General features: G+C 44.6%; 1 protein-coding gene across 5 annotated transcripts in view; it reads left to right on the top strand.

The window, feature by feature from the left end:
• The window catches only part of CEP89 (centrosomal protein 89), a 73618-nt gene that overhangs the window by 24026 nt on the left and 28521 nt on the right, over positions 1-21071 (top strand). For 4 of the 5 annotated variants that reach the window (XM_088830979.1, XM_055412331.2, XM_088830980.1 and 1 more), the window contains 10 exons: positions 2073-2175; positions 5100-5128; positions 6911-6953; positions 9412-9630; positions 10908-11053; positions 14078-14128; positions 14298-14381; positions 16573-16676; positions 18987-19102; positions 20138-20318. In XM_088830979.1, the coding sequence (XP_088687105.1) occupies positions 2073-2175; positions 5100-5128; positions 6911-6953; positions 9412-9630; positions 10908-11053; positions 14078-14128; positions 14298-14381; positions 16573-16676; positions 18987-19102; positions 20138-20318 (1076 nt within the window). The remainder of the gene's footprint in view (positions 1-2072; positions 2176-5099; positions 5129-6910; positions 6954-9411; positions 9631-10907; positions 11054-14077; positions 14129-14297; positions 14382-16572; positions 16677-18986; positions 19103-20137; positions 20319-21071) is intronic. The other variant, XM_055412332.2, reaches the window with a different exon arrangement.

The raw sequence follows: 21071 nt of genomic DNA on the forward strand, positions 1-21071 counted from the left end.
CTGCAATGCGGGAGACCTGGGTTCGAACTCTGGGTTGGGAAGATCCCCTGGAGAAGGGAACGGCTACCCGCTGTAGTATTCTGGCCTGGAGAATTCCGTGGACTGTATAGTCCATGGGGTCGCAAAGAGACACGACTGAGCAACTTTCACTTTCACTTTTCATGATAGTATTTAAGTCGCCTTAGCATTTCATACTCGGAGAAGGCAATGGCAAGCCACTCCAGTACTATTGCCTAGAAAATCCCATGGATGGAGGAGCCTGGTAGGCTGCAGTCCATGGGGTCGCTAAGGGTCGGACACGACTGAGCGACTTCACTTTCACTTTTTACTTTCTCACAGTGGAGAAGGAAATGGCAACCCACTCCGGTGTTCTTGCCTGGAGAATCCCGGGGACGGGGGAGCCTGGTGGGCTTCCGTCTATGGGGTCACACAGAGTCGGACACGACTGAAATAACTTAGCAGCAGCAGCAGCAGCATTTCATACTTCCTAAATAAAAGTGAGTAGCTTAATATACCTTTGACAGGGTAAACAAGGCAGATGGTTCCTACGAGCTAAAAGCTTAAGAGATTCATTTCTTTTTAATTTCTTCAATGATGAGTAGAGTGGGAGACCTTTCTGCTGCTCTGAGCCACGTCACCCCGGAGCCCTCTCCCCCAGCCTGGTGGGCCTGTGAGCCTTAACTTTTGGCCCTGAAATGCCCCTTCTTGTGGGCATCTTGCTGGTTAGTGCTGCTGCCTTCCCAGCCATGGGGATGGAACTTCCATGGCCTGCAGCACAGCATAGCTAAGCCAGGCCGTTCATATAAGCAGGATATTACGAAGAGTCAGGATAGGGAAGGGAAGCCACCCAGGGAGCACCAGCCTCAGCTTATTGTACAAGACCTGGTTCTCTGCTCTTCCCCGAGGGCAGCCTCTGTCCTCGCACCCCCCACCCCCCTTCCCAGAACCCTGCCAGTGAGGCAGCCTCCTGTTCATCGGGGTGGTCCCAGACCCGACTCACAGGTCTGTGAGGGGCAGCTCTACCATTCATGACCCTGCAAGGGAATTTTTCACAGACAGTGGTGGGGGGAGAGTCCTATTCCATCAGGAAACACTCACAGTGGACTCCTAGCCATCAAGCATAATGGGCCCCGATCCCAAACAGTTGCCTTGGTGAGGGTTCTCACAGGGCAGGTCAGCAGCTCTTGCCCCATGTAGAGGTGAACGGCACAGCATCAGTACCAGGGCACGGTGGTACTAGGCGCTCACAGAGCAGGCTGGAGGCAGCTCCTTTTCCTGAGTTGGTCCCTGGCAGGAATGGGGGAGGCAGGCTGTCTAGGCACCATGGGGTGGGATGTGGTGCCCCACAGCGGTGAAGGCCTCGATGGCTTAGGCCAGGGGTCCCCAACCCCCGGCTGCAGACCATCCTGTTAGCAACTGGCTGCGCAGCAGAAGGGGAGCGGTGGGTGGGCAAGCGAAAACCTCATCTGCTGCTCCCGTGGCTTGCATTACTGCCTGAACCATCCCCCACCCCCCACCTCCATCTGTGGAAAGACTGCTGCCACTGCTGCTGCTGCTAAGTCACTTCAGTCGTGTCCGACTCTGTGTGACCCCATAGACGGAAGCCCGCCAGGCTCCCCCGTCCCTGGGATTCTCCAGGCAAGAACACTGGAGTGGGTTGCCACCTCCTTCTCCAATGTGTGAATGTGAAAAGTGAAAGTGAAGTCGCTCAGTCGTATCTGACTCTTAGCGACCCCATGGACGGCAGCCCACCAGGCTACTCCATCCATGGGATTTTCTAGGCAATAGTACTGGAGTGGCTTGCCATTGCCTTCTCTGGTGGAAAGACTATCTTCCGTGAAATCGGTCCCTGGTGCCAAAAAGGTTGGGGACCGCTGGCTTGAGCATAATTTGGATGGCACTGCCTTTGCCATTGGGCTTTTCCTGAGGGACACACAGATGTAGTCCTTTTATGTCTTGGAGGGGAGGTAGCAGTGGAGAGGGTATGGAATAATACAGCTGAGTTTGTTGGGAGGAAGTTTTATACAGAAGTACTTCCCACGTGCTATTCCTTTGTCTTCTATAATGAAAAGGTTTCATCATCACACGGGGTGGACACTGAAGATGAGGAAAGTATTTCTGAACAAGATGGGTTTCCAGGCTCACCTGTTCCACCGGACAATACACAAGAAAAAGGTAAAAAAAAAAATTGTTTTAAAAACATTTTATGGCTGTAAATATTCGTTAATTTGGAGGAACATATAACTATTGCACCTCCATACCATGGTTCCATGATTTTAAGTGGGAATATCCCTGAACTTTGTTTTTCCTGGGATACAGTGGAAATGATTGTGTGGGTGATTGGTTGTCTTTAATGCATAAGGCCTTCACATTGGAGTCCATTTTGTCATTCTGTCAGTCAAGAGAGGATCCCTGGGGAGCATTAGGGCTCAGGCTCTGAAGCTCCATGTGCTCCTTCCTCTGCACCCACGACCAGTGCCATGAGGGACGGGCACACAGTGAGCTCCTCGGGATGGCTGAGTGAGCTTGTCTATCTTGTTCACCAGGCTGGCTCTAGGGCCTGGAGCAGGGCTTGGCCCACGGCTGGCTGTCACTTCAGGTGATTTGGATGAATGAATGCATGGATATATTTATAATACAACTTTGGAACAGCATACCTTTGTATATTTCATTTGGCACAGTGAGAGAATTCAGCTCATTAATAGCAAAGGCCATTTTCCATTTCCTAATATGTGGCTTGTGTTGGAGAAGTGAGAAGGAGAGCCTGGCATGTAGTGGGCACCAGTAACTACTTTATCAGGACCCTCGGGGAATTGCTTGGGCTCAAGGAGATAAGTAAGTAAGATAAGTGTTAGTCACTCTGTCGTGTCCAGCTCTCTGCAACCCCATGGACGATAGCCCGCCAGGCTCCTCTCCATGGGATTCTCCAGGCAAGAATACTGGAGTGGGTAGCCATTCCCTTCTTCAGGGGATCTTCCTGACCCAGGGATTTAACCTGGGTCTCCTGCATTGCAGGCATATTCTTCACAGTCTGAGCCTCCATGGAAGCCCAGGGCTCAAGGAGACTCTCATATAAGTGAGCACAAGGGGACTGATTTGAAGACAGAATGCCAGCCTACTAATACCTGCGCCAGAAAAATGCCACTTGGTTAGACAGCATATTTTATCCTTGTGGGAAAATCCATGTGTGTGTTAAGTTCAAGTAGAAAGCATGTCTCTTTTAGAATTAATATTTTCTCACTGTAAAAAATACAGAAATACATGAGGTTAAATATACATAATTGTATTTCCATCAAGTATAATTTTAACAGCTTAGAATGTGTATGTAAATACATGATATTACCTTTTTAAAAAAAACTTACAACACATCTTGAATATCTCCTTATGTTCATACATATCCATCCACTTTCCAGTGTCTGTATTATTCTTCTAATGCCTGATGCATCATACTATCACTCAGAACCAATCAGGAGGCAGAAAGTATCTATACATGGTGAGGGGATTCCCTGGTGAACTTCCCAGGTTCGATCCCTGATTGGGGAACTGTGTGGCCAAATACAAGAAAAAAAGGAAAGAAAGTCCATGGTGATTTGAACAGGGAAAGTTTAATGTCAAGAATTATTAACTGTAACAGGATTGCCTATTAAGGGGTAGAAATAAATCTAAAAAATATGGGAATGACAGAGGGAACAGCTGCTTCCTATGTAGTTAACATAGGGCCCCCAGGGGAAGGACCATTTGGAGAATCTGCTATGGAGACACTGGGGAGGGTGCAGCGCTGGCCCGCTGGCAGGTGAAGTTAGTTGAGGTGTGGTGCTAACAGAATTCACTGGAAGGCTGCCATCTGCAGGGGAGTTCCAGGAGGAGCCGCCCGTGGGGAAGTGCTGCTGGTCTAGGGGAGGAGGGAGGAGAGGAGGGAGCAAGAGGGACCCAGGACAAGAGACGGGGATGGTGACATCACCCATGGAATGAGGAACCCAAGCCCTTTCCTCCTCCAGTGTCTCTTTTGCACCCTCTACTGGTGAGGTTTATTATTGCACCACCAGACAGAGCAGTTCAGTTCAGTTCAGTCGCTCAGTCGTGTTGGACTCTGCGACCCCGTGAACCGCAGTACGCCAGGCCTCCCTGTCCATCACCAACAAAGGAGAGCTACTGCAATAACAGGAGAGGTGAAGGTAGGGTTGGAAGTTAAAGGCAGGGTTAACTGGCACACTTGGTAACATGAACTTGGAGCACAGGTGGTGGTTGGGAGAGAGTGAAGCTCCTGTAGTGGCTTTTGGCTTGTGGTGGGGGCATTAAAAGCTCCTGGACATTGTCACTTTCAGGTGGCGTGCGACTTGGCCAGTTCCTTAACCCCACTTCTCCTCAGTTTGAGTGCACCTCTCCTAAGAATCTTACAAGGATTAAATTCAGTCATGTGAGTGAAGCACAGCAGGGCTTCCCTGGTGGCTCAGCCGGTAAAGAACTCGCCTGCCAATGCAGGAAACCCAGGTTCAATCCCTGGGTTGGGAAGATCCCCTGGACAAGGGCATGGCAACCCATTCCAGTATTCTTGCCTAGAGGAGCTTAACAGGCTACAGTCCACAGGATCACAAAGAGTCATACATAACTGAACAGTTAAGCATGCACGCAAACCCGTGAAGCAAAACATCCTCCATAAATGCTAGCTGATAATTATTGTCTGAAGGCTACCAGCCTGAGGTGCCAGCCACCGTGTACCCTAGCAGTACCCAGCCAAGAAGCCTGGACACTGCCATCCTTTGGTCGAGGTACCAGCATCTGGCCGAGTGGACTGCTGCTGGAGGCAGGGACGAGTGGCACCTTAGCCCACGTGGGGAATGGCAGGGGGAATGGTGGAGGGCACAGGGCAAGGGTGCTGGCACACAGTCACACTGGGGAGTTTGGCCTTAGCTCTGCAGTCATGTGAGCCACTGAAGGTGGGCAGGAACGAGCAGGGGGGAGCTGGGCAGTTCAGAGCTGGGCTGGTTCATGGGCTGGTTCAGCTAATGTGCAGAAGGTGACTTCCTAAGATTGTACTCCTCTGAGTTGTCAGATGTCTTTCTCCGCTTTACAAAGTTTTCTCTCTCTGTTTTGATCAGATGGAAAACATTCTGTTCTGAAATTAAAGGTAAGAATTGTTTTTTTAAAATGGATTTTCTTTTTAGATAGAATTTCTACCATAATTTCAAAATAACTTTTGTGATTTGTGGTGGAAAAAGCTTCTGTTAAGAGTTCTTTTCCATGGACTAGTTTTGTTTTTTTCTTTTTTGATTTTTGTTTTTTCTGTCATTGTACACTTTACTATTGAATGTTTTTTTTTAACAAATAATTTTAAAACATGAAGAAGCTCATGTTTTGCATAGTTTAAAATGAATGTAATGTGTTGAGGGGTTAGAAAGCACTTACATTTGCTTTCTGCTTTGTAAAATGAATAGACAGTAACCAGTTTGCAGACATGGAAATAGTTCTACTTAACTTTTTAATTCTGTGATATCAAAGGAGTTTAAAAATTAAAAACTTCTCAGTAGAGTTAATTTATAACCTTATCTACTTTTCAGCAGAAATTAGAAACTTAATATCAAGCTGATGTGTAGTAGAAAAATGAACAAAAATTCAAAGACTTCCCTTTCCTCTAAGTTTCGAGTTGAAGAGAAGGGTCTGGTATTCTTTTCTCAGTGCCTTAAAAACATGGTTCGGTGCAGCTTATGGAGTCTTTTTGCATATCCCAAGGAGAGAAGGCCAGTTAGAATTTGCTTTGTCCATCTCTGCTCAGCACCTACAGTCATATCTCATGTTTTAGAATGTGAACTGGCGGCCTGTCACCAGTGGGACCTGCATGTGACCGCAGTGACTGATTACAAATAATAAACACTGGCGAGGGTGTGGAGAAAAGGGAACCCTGCTGGTGGAGACGTCAATCAGTGGAGCCACTGTGGAGCGTGGTGTGGAGGTTCCTTAAAAAAGCTAAAAACTAGTTATTGTCATCCAACAATCCCACTCCTGGGCATATATTCAGAAGTGATGAAAACTCTAATTCAAAAAGATCCATATATCCCAGTGTTCATTGCAGCACTGTTCGTAATAGCCGAGACATGGAAGCAGCCTAAGTGTCCATCAGTGGATGAATGCATGAAGAAGATATGGTGTAAATTCTCTTTGTCTCTCTCTCTCACACATACACACACACACACAATGGAATACTACTCAGCCATAAGAAGAATAAAATGACATTTGCAGCAACATGGATGGACCTAGCGATGGTCATACTGAGTGAAGTCAAGCAGACAGAGAAAGGCGAATATTATATATCATTTATATGTGGAATCTAAAAATACCATACAAAGGATCTTATTTACAAAACAGAAGTATACTCACAGATATAGAAAACAAACTTGACAGTTACCAAAGGGGAAGGCAGGAGGGATAAGTTAGGAGTATGAAATGAACACGCACACGTTACTATAAAATAGATAAGCACCATGGATGGCCTCTGTAGATGGGGAAGTATATTCAGTATCTTGTAATAACCTATAATGGAAGAGAGTTAGAAAAATATATATGTATAACTGAATCACTTTGCGGTACAACGAAGCTGATGCATTATTATAAATCACCTATATTTCAATTAAAAGGCACGGAACTCATGACAGAAAGGCAGGAAGAAAGCAGGACTTCCCCTGCTGCTCAGAGAACTCGCCAAGCGGGGGAGACTGTTAACGTTTAGGTTCATTTAAAAGAAACAGTGACTATTAAAGTTTCTGAAGCTGAAACAAACTAGCAACTACAAGAGCCAGAATGAAGATGGGGCAGCGCTTAAATGCTTGACATATGATGACCTGGTGCTGTGCCAGTGCACCGTTAGAAGCTGCCAAGACTCTGTTCATTGCTGTCTTGTGTTTTCCTTCCCTAGGATGAAAAACCACCTTTATGTGAAAAACCTCCACTCTGTCCAGGTATTTGCCTTTTGAACATCATTGTGATTGAAAAACTTATATTTCAGAGAATACCCAGTACAGTCTCACATAAAATAAAGGTCACTTTTTTTTCCCTGTAAAGGTTGTTGCTTCTGTCCCATTTTTGAAATTGGAAAGAGATAGTTCGTTGAACTTGTTTTAAGTTTGCCTTAAAAGAGAGAGTTCATGGGACTTCCCTGGTGGCCTTCCAATGTAGGGGGCATGGATTTGATCTCTGATCAAGGAACTAAGCTTCCACATGCCAAGAGGTGTGACTGCCACCCCAGCCCCCCGCCAAAAAAAGAGAGTCCAAACATTCAAACATTAGATGGTGTCTGTATGTCCGTATGGGATGTGCTCGAGCCTGGGCTTGATGGAGGAGGGATACATGGACCTATGGGATTATGGACAGACCCTGGAAGGGGGAGGCTCCCCAAGTGGTAAGCCTTGAGAATCCCATGCACAGAGGAACCTAGCGGGCTGCAGTCCAGAGGATCACAAAGATCGGACACAGCTGAAGTAACTCAGCACTCACGCAACACATGCATTGGTAGAGGGGACATATGAAAGCAGGGGCTCTGCTCAGGGGCTCGAGGCAGAGCTGAGAGGTCTAGAGACACTTGATGGCATCCTCTCCCCTCTACAGTTTGGGGAGCCTCATCAGCTCCCAGAGTGGACTTTGTGATTTTTTCCTGGGTGCCTCACATCAGTAGTCTGAAAATCCTGTCAAGTACCAAGACGTTTGTCTGTCCTCCATGTCGGATCGGCTTTGTTTTCACCATTTCTGTCTCGGTGCTTTTGGTGCTGTGTTCTGGAATGTTGCTGGGGCTCTGACATCTGGCCCACAGCTTTATTCTTCGCTGTATGTCTTCTGCTGCTCAGCCCATCCTTTGAATCTGTGTTTTTAATGAAGCTCTTTATTTTCATTATTTCTGTTAAGTATCAACAAGCATCTCTCTGAAATCTTAACCGTACTCATTCTCAAATCTTGTAGCTTGTGCTCCAGCCAACAGAGTCCTCTGTTCTCTGGTTTTGGTGCCTCTGTTCCTGAGGCTCTTGGTGATGTGCTCACTTGGTCCTTGGGAGCCCCTGCTCATCTGTATGGGGATGCCATATCTGATTACTATAGGCTGCTCAGAAGGGAAAGCCAGTGGGCTGTCAGATGTACAGTCTGTCTCCAGTGACTGTCAGGGGATAGACAGGGTGTTTCATCAGCCAGGGGGTTTGGAGGCTCCTCTTCCTCCTAGGTTTCTCCAGCCCTGGGGCCCGCCTGCCTCTCTGTCCTCAGGGCTTATATGTACTGCTTGGCCCTGGGGGACTTGAGCCCTGCTGCTTCTGTCTGGCACTCTAGACAGATACCTCATCAGTCCTTTCTAGGCCACTTTGTGTCCCCACCACCTGCCAGGGCAAGACACATCCCTGGAAGCACCCCCACCCTCTCTTATAGCTGACCTCTCCTTGCATATTTTAGGCTGCAGCTTCCATCTTCAGTCTAATCTCAAATGTCTTCTTTCCTGGATTCCTAGTAGATTGCCTCTTGTTTTCGGTGTACTTGTGAAGTTACTCATTTCTTTCATGTTCCAGTGGTTGGACATGTCAGGGGTGAGACTGTCTGGAGCTGCCAGTATCCCTCCCTCCATCTGCACACAGAAGCTCTGCCCAGGCCAGGAGCCCAGCGCAGTCCTCACTTCCTTTGATCTCCCTATGGAATATCCCTCTCTGCTTTCCTCCAATCTTTCTACTCCTTCCTAAATTCCTTTGTAGCCTCTGGTTTTCTTCTCACCCTGGTGCCTTCAAGTACATCTACATGCTGGTGGCTCCTCAGTCTCTCCAGCTGAGGCTCTCTTCAGGGCTTTGGACCTGTGTCCTAACCTGAGCTTCTCTCCCCGTGCCAGGCTTGTGTTCCTTGTCTGGCTAGATATCTTCCAAACTACAGATCTTGTTGCTCATTCTTGACTTGCCCCTCCCTCGCTGCCCACACCCAGTCAGCTGCTGAGCCCTGCCAAGTTTTTGCCCCTGAATTCTTCTCTCGTGTCCTTTCCTCTGAGTCCCCACTCTCGGGGCCTTCAGACTGATCCACCTGCCTCTGGGCTAGGCCCCCTTCCTGTTTACTTTCTTCACTGCTGGCCTCAGCGATTCATCTGAGAGTAGATCCCCTTCTTTCCATGCTTCTGCTGAAAGGCTTTCTGGCTCCTGGTGGCCTGCAGGATGCAACCTCCACTCTGCATATTGTGATAAGCAAAGGCCTCCGCTTTCTCCTGACTCCCCCTCTGTTATCCTTCTTATCGCTCACTGTAGACTTAACAGGTCACCGTCTTTGCTGGATAGGCCAGTCTCTTTGCAGGCACTGACATAAAGAAGTTGCTCCTTTGGTTTCTGAAATAGTCTCCTGTAATTCTGATGTAAAGTTGTTAGTATCAATTAGTATTTTAAAACTTTTTTTCCTGTCCCTTTTTAGATATAACTGGTAGAACACGTCAAAGATGTATAGAAATAACCAAAGAAAAGTTAGAGGAATTAAAAGAAGAAAATTTGCATCTAAAAAGTGCGAATCAAACCCTTACACATGAACTTAACATAATAAAAAAAACAATGAAAGAACTACAGTTAAAACTTGAAAGGATGAAAAAAGAAAATGGAAAGCCAAAAGAGGTTGAGAAAGCATCCTCTCAGGAAGGTGAGGACCACTATCTAGTTCTTTTGTTACAGGAAGGAAAGGAATTCAAATTTTTGTTCTCATTTTGGAAGTTAAGATTTTATGTTATAATATTTGTTGATATTAATGTTCTTGATATTTTGGTTTGATATTTATGGTCTTTCACTAATACCCTTATACTAGTTGAGATTTGATTTCATCTGTTGTATCATTTTTATTATGCTGAAGGAATTCTCGTACTTCTTTTGGTTCTTAGCATAATATTTTACATATGTTTTGTATCAGTTTTTATCCCCATGAGCACCATATAAAAGTGCCTCTTTCACCACATCCTTACCAATGTTGAAGGTTATATTTTCCTTGCTAGTTTGAGTGGTTAAAAAAATACATACCATTTTAATTTCTGTTTGTTTTATTATTGATGCAGTTGAATATTTTTTTCATTCTCTTTGCAGGTCATTTTCTTTCTCTTTCATAAATATTCCCACTTTGGATCGAGATGTTTTGATCTTTTCTGTTGATTTATAGGAGCTCTTTTATATTAAGAATTTTAGCCCTATGTCACGTATGTTTGAGTTTGTTTCTCGGTTTGTTAATAATTCAGCTATGTGTATAGGATATTTTTCTGTTATGATCTATGTCGTTGGTTTCCAGTGGTTAAGAATCCATGATTCCACTCTGAGGAGTGCAGGTTTGATCCCTGGTCAGGAACTAGTATCCCACATACTGTGTGATATAGCCAAAATTAATAACAATAATGCTGAGGTCATATAAGTATTCACTAATGTTTTCTATGTATGTTTATCCGTTTATATAAGTCTATTATTATGGCTTTAAGAAAGATAATGTGATTTTCTCTATACAAACTCCATATATTTCTTGTCTCAGGCACATTTCTAGATAGTTGATATTATTGGTGCTATTACTTTGTGGGATCTGTTTTCTATTATGTTTTCTAATAGAACATTACTATTGTGTGGGAAGGTTATTAGTTCTAGTAAATTCTCCCTTCTATATAATTTTCAGAGCACATATTTGGATATCATCTGAAACAGTGACATTTTTTCCAATCTAAAATTTTTATTTTACCTTTATCATGTATATATCAACTTTCCCAAACTTCTAAAACATTGTTGACTATTCAGTGTTAAAAAACGTATTGACTTTTATTCATTTATATCTGTATAACTGTCATTTGCTGCCTTTGTGAGCCTAAAGGGAAAGAAGGACAATTGACAATTTATATAAAATCATGATAAATTTAAGTTCTTATGGTTTAATATTAATTTTTTTTTCAGTAGTTGCTGCACCTGAATTACATTATCTAAGAAAACAAGCTCAAGAACTGGTGGATGAAAATGATGGATTGAAAATGACTGTTCATCGTTTGAACGTAGAACTGAGTAGATATCAAACAAAATTCAGGCGTTTATCCAAGAAAGAGGTGATGTTTCCTATTAAGAAAAATCAGTTTTACTGATACTTTAGCCTTGAATTGGTTTCCAATTCCAAAGAGTTTATATTTATTGTAATTTGGTATAAAAATGGATGCATCCAAAGTACAGTCTTTCCTGGCACCTTTCTGTTTTCTCCGTCCATCTCTCCTTCTCTCAAAACTGAAGCAATGAAAGCTCTTAGTGAAAAATTAGGACAGTGTGAACATATGTAAAGTAAGGGAAGTAAAAGTCCTTATCTGCTCCATTCTCAGCCTGTTCCTCAGGGTTATAGCTGCTGTTTGTTAGTGCACAGACTTTGAAAAGAAAGCAGACTAGTGTTTCCGGGCTCCCAAATGATCTAGCTCTCACAGTCAATGGAACTTACATTCATGATAGGCATAGGAGCATCCCCTGTAGCTGTATACTTGGGCTTAGTGTAGAGAGAGCAGACAAAAACACCCTTCTCCCACTTTTTCCCTGGAATGGGTTTAACTGCATATTTTCCCAGATGCTGCCTAAGTTTCTGGCTTCTAATCAGCCTAAATCTAAATACTGACTGCAATCCTCCCCGTTGGGAAGCTGATAGGATTTGGTTCAGCCCCAACTACTGGGAACCACTTAAAAATAAAGACAGCAGCTTGGACAATCACAGAGGTTTGAGAGGCTACCAGGAACATGGGCTAGGCTGATTGATGAGGCTCAATACCTGTCCAAGCCCACTCTGTCAAGATGAGAGAGGGGGCTGTTTTCTCCAGTGCACGGAAACCAACAGAGAGAGTAAAGGAAGGTGAAGAAAAAAGGGAGTATGTGCCAAAGAAGAGAGCGGGGTAAATCTTCAGAAACTGAGCTTCATGAAATGTGAATAAGTGAGGGTGTAGAGAGAGAGGATGCTTGGCTCACTATTGGAGGGGTTGCAGCTACTATAGAAAACAGAATGGAGGTTCCCAAAGAAGTAACAGAACTATCATACCACTCAGAAATCGCACTTCTGGGTATATATCTAAAGGAAAGAAAATCAAAGTCTTGAAGAGATACCTATACTCCCATGTTCATTGCAGCATTATTTATGACAGCCAAGGTCTGAAAGCAACGTCAGGATGAATGGAGAAAGAAAAGGTGACACATGTCACATGTTTACACACACATACACACACACACACACACACACACAAGTATTTCTCAGGTAGCTCAGTGGTAAAGAATCTGCCTGCCAATGCAGGAGACACAAGAGAATGCAGGTTCGATCCCAGGGTTGGGAAGATCCCCTGGAGAAGGAAATGGCAGCCCACTCCAGTATTGTTGCCTGGAAAACTCCATGGACAGAGGAGCCTGGTGGGCTACAGTCCGTGGGGTCACGAAGAGTCGGACACGGCTGAGCATTCACACAGACTTGATACACACACATATGCGTGTATGTTATTCAGCCTTAAAGAACAAGGCAGTTCTGTCACTTGCAACAGTATGGATGAGCATGGAGGATATTATTCTAAGAGAAATAAGCCAGATAAAGACGGACAAACTGCTTGGGGTCACTTATATGTGGAATTTAAAAAAAAAAAGTTGAACTCATAGAAACTGAGAGTAGGATGGTGAATGCCATGAGCTGAGGGCTGGGGGAACTAGGGAGAAGCAAGTGAACGGGTGCAGACTTGCAGTTACAAGATGGATAAGATCTGCCTATCTAATGTATATGTTGGGCTGGCTAAAAAGAGCATTCAAGTTTTTTTTAACATCTTACAGAGAAACCAGAAGACACTTTTTGGCCAACCCAATATAGCATGGTGACTATAATTAATAATACTGTATTTTATAATCGAAGCTTGCTAAGAGAGTAAAGTTTGTGTTTTCTTTCCCCCACCCACAGCAATAAATGGGAAATATGTAAGGTGATGGGTATGTAATTAGAGAAGAAAGACTAGGTTTTACCTTAGAAGGACTGAGAAATTTGACACTCACTCAGCGTGCCACTATGGCAGAGGCTGTGGGGAATGGCAGGAGGAGCCACTCGCTCAGGTCTGTGCCCTGGAGTCTCGTGTGTGTGAGGGACGGGTTGGGGCATGGGTTAGATCCCTGGTTGGGGAAATAAGATGCTTCATGCTGTATGGTGTGACCAAAAGTAAATAAATAAATACAGGATGATATATATATATATATATATATATAGAAAAAAAATAAATCTAATTGTTCAATAGGTGGTCTTTTGTGACTAACATCTTTTTCACTTAACATAATGTTAACCTTTTTAAAACAAAAATATGAAAGCTCCTGGAGTCCTGTGATCCAAAATAGGCTCCCTAGAGTGAGCCAGTCCTCTTTCAAAAGGCTGCAAGTGGCAGGCCCAGTGACTGGCTGCTGGCCAGTGCCCCCCGCCAAGTGTGCACACCACTATGCCCTGAGCGCTGCCGTGTTCTCCATGATAGTGTCCCCTGGGGCTGATCTCTCCCTCCAACGGCTGCAGACTTCTGTTTGTGTCCCTTGTAAGGCACATGCTACCCGTACTATGTTTGTGTGTGATGTTAACCCGCGTGAGAAGACCTGTCTCTGAGTTGAACCATAAAAATCCTTAAAAACGATGATTGTGCGGTGATGTCCATAATGACTTAGTGAACTTGCAGTGTTTGCTGACCGAATCACGAGATGATAAACACATTAGAAAGTTTTTGTTGAATAAGGAGTTGTTCCATCAGGGCCATTGCTTCCAGCCCTGATGGAATTACTCATACCAGGTTTGCCCTCTTGCTGTAAACAACCAGAAAACCAAACAGGATACATAATACAGCTGTTTACAGACATCATTCAGCAGGCTGCACTGTGATCATGGGGAGAATGAAGATAATAGCTGAGCCGTATGATCAGCTTGCTTTCCTTTTTATTACTTGTTTATTTACTTGGCTGTGTTGGGTGTTCATTGCGGCATGTAGGATCTTTCGTTACAATTCACTTGTGGCACGGGCTCAGTAGTTGTATGGCACAGGCTCCAGAGTGCCTGGGCTTCAGTAATTTAATTTGTCTTCACTCTGTTTTATTCTTAGAGTTTAAATATCGAAGGCCTCCCATCAAAGGGCCCTACACCACCCTGGTTGGTAAGTGAAAGTTATCTAATTTCAGGCCCATATTTTCTGGGCTGTGTTTGAATAGCTGTTACAAATCATTCTGGATTAAACCGAACCAGTTTTCTTTCCTTTTTAAAGATGTGCCTGTTGTGTTGAGTTGTAAGAAAGGTATTAACCTTCTTTATTCGATTATGTTCAGGTGGATATAAAATACCTGTCCCCCTTGTTGCTGGCCTACGAAGACAGGATGAAAGAGAAGGACGAGCTCATTGCCAGCCTTCAGGTAGGTTGGCAAACATCTCAGAAGGACAAGGTTTGTAAAAGAGAAGACCAGTTCAGACCTGGAGGCAACATTTTGAAAATAGGTATACCCACCCCTGGTAGGCCCTCAAGTGTTTGTTACAGGAAGGAAAGGAAGCAGGAGGGAGTGGAGCAGAGTGGCGGTGGGGAGAGGGAAGAGGGAGGGACGGGAGAGGAGGCCGGAGGAGCAGCGGGTGGCTCAGGAGGGCTGGGTCGGGATTGATGGGAGCGTCTGCAGGGACGGAGAGCCGCTGCGTTGGAAGCCGTGGCCTCCCAGACAGGCAGCCCAGCATGGACCGGGATCCTGGGGTGCAGAGAAGGCAGCCAAGGGAGGTGCTCCTTCCCTGGTCCTGGGCAGCTGCGAACAGCACTGGTAAAAGGGATGTTTGGGCAGATGGGTAAAGTAGGAGACCAGGGATCTTTCAGGCAAACTTAATGTTCCTTAGTTCCATGAAGAGCCAACCCCAGGAAGTCCGATTCCTTAGCTGCTGATAGCAGTGGGGAAGTGAGGTTTTTATTCCTTTCTGCCTTGCTCACTCTCTTTCATGGGAATGGCTCCTGGAGCAGAGCTCATTCTAACTGTACAGGAAACCAAGGCTGTGCTGGTGTTGCAGATACGTCCCATGCCTTGACGTGCCCCGTTACCTCTGTGTTCCCTATTTAAGTGGCCAAAGGGGTCTGTGGAATTGAAGGGATCCAGGGAGGAAAGAGCTGGTTTTTCTGGGCTCCTTGGCTGGAAGGGTCTGTTAAGAGTCACCTAGCTCTGAGACTTCCCTACTGGTCCGCGCTTCCTCTGTAGGAGACCTGGTTTCCATTCCTGGTCTCATGGGAAGATCCCACATGCTGCGCAGCTTGGCCAAAAAAATAAATAAAGTAAAAAAACTTTAAAAAACTTTTAAAGTTTTAAAAAACTTAAAAAAAAAAAAGCATCACCCGGCCTGTTTTTGTTCTGTCCCATATACATGGCCCATGTAGTGCGGTTTTGAACCTTCCCTCTTAGATTTTCTATTGGACACTTAATTTTTTAAGAGGGTGAATTAATTTTGGGGTCACAAAGAGTTGGACACAACTGAGAGACTGAACTGAACTGAACTGAATTGGTTAAATATCAATCCATATAATAAAAGTACTTATTTAGTGCTCCTTCTAAAACAGGGTTCAGGGGACATTTTCTGCAGACATCTATTTAGTAACTGTTTTAGGCTTTGGGGGTCCTTGGAGTTTCTGTTTGCAGCCACTCAGCTCTGCTGCTATAGCATGAAAGTAGCCATGGACCAGGTGTGAACAAACGGGCATGACTATGTTCCACTAAAACCCTATTGACAGAATAGGCACCTGGCCTGCCGGCTGTAGTTTGCCCCATCCGGGTTCTGACAAAGGGCCAGTGGACTGGCAGTAAGTGGGGAGTGCATCTGGGCAGAAAGGCGAGAGAAAGAAAAGTTGCTTGGCATTATTGCTTTTTATAAGCATAAATATCTGCTCGCTGAGAGAATACTTAAAAGCGTCCTAGGATAAGTATTGACAACCTAAGATTCTCACCAGAAGACAGCCCAAGATACCGAAGCTGGCCAAGGCTAGCCACGAAAAGCCTGGATGGAGGCCACCCAGCACGGGTGCCACAAACAGACCGTGGGGTCGGACGCAGACAGCAGCAGTCCTGAAGTGGCAGCCGATGAGCAGTGAAGCTGGACTGACTGGTGGCTTTAAGGGAGGGAGGCGCTCTCATCATTGTCAAGGAACAAAATTGGGTGACTCCTACCCCCTACACTAATTAAGGCCTTCTGCACCAAAATGGGCTTTAGTTACGATGAACAGTTCTTATTTTTACCTGAAAAGCTCCAATTTATCCTGCAGTCTTTAAACAAAGAAAAAATTATAATATTTATAGACATCTGTTGCCTTTTGATCCCCCTTTTTTATCTTTCCACATGTTTGGCAGAACAGAAAACATTCATCAAAATGAAGGATTGAGTATTGCTCTGTGTCCTGAGCGTGGCAGCTGTCTCTTGTGTTTTCTCGCTAGACTGAGTAGGTGCTGATCCAGAGTTTAAGGCTGCTGGTATCCTGAGACTTTGCTTATAAGTTATATTAACATTTGATTTTAGCTAGAGCAATAGCATTCGAGCTAAGAAGTACCTGTGTGTGTGTTGCAATTTATTTAAATTTTGTTTCAGGAGGAAATGAGAATGTTTAGAATCCGAGTCCAAGAAGTGGTGAAAGAAAACGAGAAACTGCATCAAGAGCTGAATAAGAGTAGTCCTGTCACCAGTGAAGAATGGCACGTGGTGTTGTTTCTGGTATTTTGCTAATTAAAAGAAGAAATGATGATAGGAATAAAGTTTATTAAGTTGTCAAAAATATATGTAAATTTTAACTTACGTATTTTAACTAAAACATTTAATTTCTCAGACATTAATAAGGTACAGTGAAAACCTAGTAAATTATTCTGAACTTGTATTTTAAAGATTACTTTCAAAATTCTAAGTAGGCTGTTAAACCTGGAAAATGTTGGCTGTCCACATTTTTATCTTCTGAGGTTGTGTTTTTCAATTTTTTTAATTCGTCTGTGCCAGTTGTTAGTTGGAGGACATGGGATCTTCAGTCTTCATTGAGCCATGTGGGGTCTTTAGTTATGGCATGCGAACTGTAGTTATGGCATGCGGGATCTAGTTCCCTAACCAGGGATTGAACCTGCACCCTCTGCTTTGGGAGCACGGAGTCCTAGCCACTGGACCATGAGGTTGTATTTTTCTAGGGCACTTTTCCCGTCCACAAACTGCTGAGTCAAGTCCTTTCTTAGACCTCTCTGATGGCTTGCAGGGCTTTAGAACAGACAGTCTAGGATGGGGCCTTGCACTCCCGGACCCCACCTGCCCTGCGCCTTCCATACCTTGGCAGCTGCTGTCCTGTTGCTGACGTTCTCCCCTCTCCCCATCAGAACACCCCCTTCTGCACTCCTGCTCACTTGTCTGGGCCCTGCTCAAATGGTGCTGATAGGTAGCTCTTCCTGAAGGTGTTCTCCCTAAATGCACACTCTGTCCTGGGACCTGCCACACGGTGCCTCCCTGTGTGTCTCCTCCTTTGTGAGCATCTCAGGGCAGGGCCAGGTCCTGTTCATTGAGCACAGCAACAAATGCCTTGTCAGCACATCTGAGAAAGTAAATGTCTTCAAACGTCTAAAGGCAGTACCCAAGCAGGACCAAGCAAGCAGAAACTATTCAGATAGATCTTTTTTGCCTTGGGTAGTTATGTTATATTTAACTTTTTTTTTTTTAATGTCTTAACATCCCTGAAAAAAATTAAATATTGTCTATATGTGATGACTAGAAATTTGGAATCCAGTCAACAGCATTCTTTCCTTTAGGTGGGTTCTCCCTCTTTTTATGGTCACTGCTGTGTCATGTGTCAGCTGGGACTGGTTGGACGGCTACTGGATCCTGCCTGGTGTATTGTGACTTCCGCTGGTGAACTTGGATTTTTTCTGTCAGGGTTTCAAGCTCCTAGTGTGTCTTCCCTTGAACCCTCCTTGAATAGTGCCCTGGAAAGCAGGTCTGTTGGGCTGCTTCCAGGAGTCTCACAAGAACCCAGACCCTCAGATTCTTTCTCCAGCCTTCTGTATGGCTTCAAGTCAGACCTGTTTACTTCTTAAAATGTAAATAAATAAATAAAGGCAGGTTCCACTTTGAAATCTGCATGCCCACCGTGTTCCCCAGTCCTGTTCATAAGAGTTTGAAATTTGCATCCTGCCCTAGGGTGGTGGTCTGTGCCACAGGGTGCAGGTGAGTGGGTGCTGTTAGGTCTGCTGCTGCTGCTAAGTCACTTCAGTCGTGTCCGACTCTGTGTGACCCCATAGACGGAAGCCCACCAGGCTCCCCCGTCCCTGGGATTCTCCAGGCAAGAACACTGGAGTGGGTTGCCGTTTCCTTCTCCAATGTGTGAAAGTGAAAAGTGAAAGTGAAGTCGCTCAGTCGTGTCCGACCCTTAGTGACCCCACGGACTGCAGCCTACCAGGCTCCTCCATCCATGGGATTTTCTAGGCAATAGTACTGGAGTGGCTTGCCATTGCCTTCTCCAGTTAGGTCTGAGCAGGGCTTATTAAAGCCCCTGGCCAGCCCCCACCCCATACTCTGAATTCAGTATCTTCCTGCGGGAGTTTGGGGAGGGCTCCCAGGGCTTCGGAGCACTCTGTAGGCAGAGTTCCTGCCACCCCCAAACCCCCTCCCAGTCATGCCCTCGTCCGCCCCCTTGGCTGCGGCTCCCTGTCCCCTGCACTCTGCCTACTGCAACTAGAGAGAAGCCTGCGCAGCAATGAAGACCCAGCACAACCGAAGACAAATAAATACAATTGTTTTTAAAACAAAACAAAGCAAGAAGTTACCAAAGCAGTTTAATATCAAGCTTCTGTCTGTCTTTTCCCCCAGTTTGATGGAAATTAAAAACTTGCTGTGTTAATAACATGTTTAGTGTTATAATATGTCCAGATATTCATTACCTGCAGCACAGCAGTTGCTTTCTTTCAGACTCAGGAGTGTCTCCATAAGCATTGTGCACCTGAATGGCAGTATTTAATTTTGAAAATCAATTGTAGGCGGCAGCTTCAGACTCAAGCAGAACTGGTTTTAGAAGAAAACAAGTTGTTGATAGAGCAGTTGGAGATTCAGCAAAGAAAAGCCAAGGACACCCACCAGGAGCGTCTCCAGGAAGGTGAGCAGTCTTTCCCGTAAGCGATGGTGATGCTGTAACATTGTCGTCGTGTCCTTTTACAGTGGCATTCCCCCCTCCCCCACTCGAAAATGGTGGGAAGTCATGTTTTATAGAATATATTCTTTTTTACTGAAATGCAGCTGTTACAACATATCCAGTCCTCACCCATGATGCAGTGACCACTTTCTCAGGAGTCTGTAATTATTCCGTCTTTTGTAAATCAGTTATAGATAACAGCTTTAGAGTCAGCAGAACTGGGTTTGGGGGGAACTGCGCAACATAAGCAGGAGAAATCATGTGAGATGGCTATTTGAAAGAACCTGTGGGTGTACCCCCAGAATCTGTTGAATGAGTAATTAAGTAGGAACCATTGGCTCCCTAAACAGTGTGTGCTCTCAGCCTTCCTGCAGTGTTGCAGGTGCTGCTGCAGATTAAATCTCCGTCAGATCCTTTCCTCCTCTCCCTGTGTGTCCCACCCTGTCCCAGGAGACTAAGTCCCACTTCTCTAAGTACTAGCTTCAGATGCCCAGGGCACCTCTTAATATTACATGCTTCCATGTCACTTAGGATGAAAATATTTATGATTTACTTTAAATATAGGACAGCAAACAAAAAAATTAATGAGGAAAGGGAAGAAAAACAAATCTGTCCTTAGTTGGGTCATACTAAAAATATCCTTAAAAATCTTGCAGTTTTAGGGTCAGCATCATGATGTATGTTTGCACATCTGTGTGTGACGTAAGGCTTCAGTCTTTGAAAGGTAAGGGCCTTGAAGCCTAGAATCATGTCCTGTTAAGTATTCTGTATTTAACAATAATATCAATATATGGATCTCCAGTAAGAAAGTGTATATTTAGTGATTACTTAATATAGGGACCATAATTTCCATGAACAAAGACTTGATCCTAATTTCTAAGTCTCCAGTAGATTTTTTAAAGGTCAGTTTTTGTAAGCTGTCACTAGTATTAGTAATCTGTAATCATGCTTTATTAAGTCTTTTGTACCAAGTCTTTATCCGTCTCTTTTGTATTTCAGTTTCTAAACTGACTAAACAGCTGATGCTTCTAGAGACTAAAACACAGAGCCAAGAAAAGGAGCTAACTGAAAGTAAGGAGCAGTTAGCGATTTTACGTACGGAATGCCAAGAACTAAAGATACAGTTGGACAGCAAAGTTTCGATGGAAGTTCACACTTCAATTGTGAATGAATTTAAAAGGTAAGGATTTAATATCTTTTGAAGTATTAATGCATCACTGTGCATGTGTTCCAGGCAGGTGGAGAGAATGTACTCCATCTTTTTCTGTGTCATTTAGCTGTACCAGCCATGCTGTCCAAGACTGAGAATGGTAAATGTTTTATTAAAGTGGAACCTGGCCATCCTTGGGGGCTGCAGGCCGCACTTTATGTGTATGTATATGTGTATATACACACACACATATATATATGTATTCCGCCCCCGCTACAGTTCCAACCTCTCTCTCTCTCTTGTGCTCTCTCTCCTTTTTTTTTTTTAAAGATTTATTTATTTTTGGCTGCTCTGGGTATTTGTTGCGGCCAGGCTTTCTCTAGTTGTGACGAGTGGGGGCTACTCTTCATCGCAGGGCGTAGGCTTCTCATTGCGGGGCTTCTCATGTGGAGCACAGGCTCTAGAGAGCTCAAGCGCAGTAGCTGCAGCTCACGGGCTTAGTTGCTCCATGGCATGTGGGATCTTCCCAGACCAGGGATCAAACCCGTTTCCCCTGCATTGGCAGACAGATTCTTAACCACTCGACCACCAGGGAAACCCCTCTTGTTTTTAGAACCAAAGATAATTTAAAGTAATATAACTGGAGATCTAGACATCCACAAATGAGAAATCGCTGAAATGAAAGGATAGAACCATAAAATGAAATATGGTGCAGCCATTAAACGTGTCGCAAAAGAATGTCTTTGTCGTTGGAAGACAGCCACAATGTATTTGTTAGTGAAG

Source organism: Moschus berezovskii, chromosome 22, assembly GCF_049115385.1.
Source record: "Moschus berezovskii isolate FMDL1 chromosome 22, NW_MosBer_1.0, whole genome shotgun sequence".
Lineage (NCBI taxonomy): Eukaryota > Metazoa > Chordata > Mammalia > Artiodactyla > Moschidae > Moschus > Moschus berezovskii.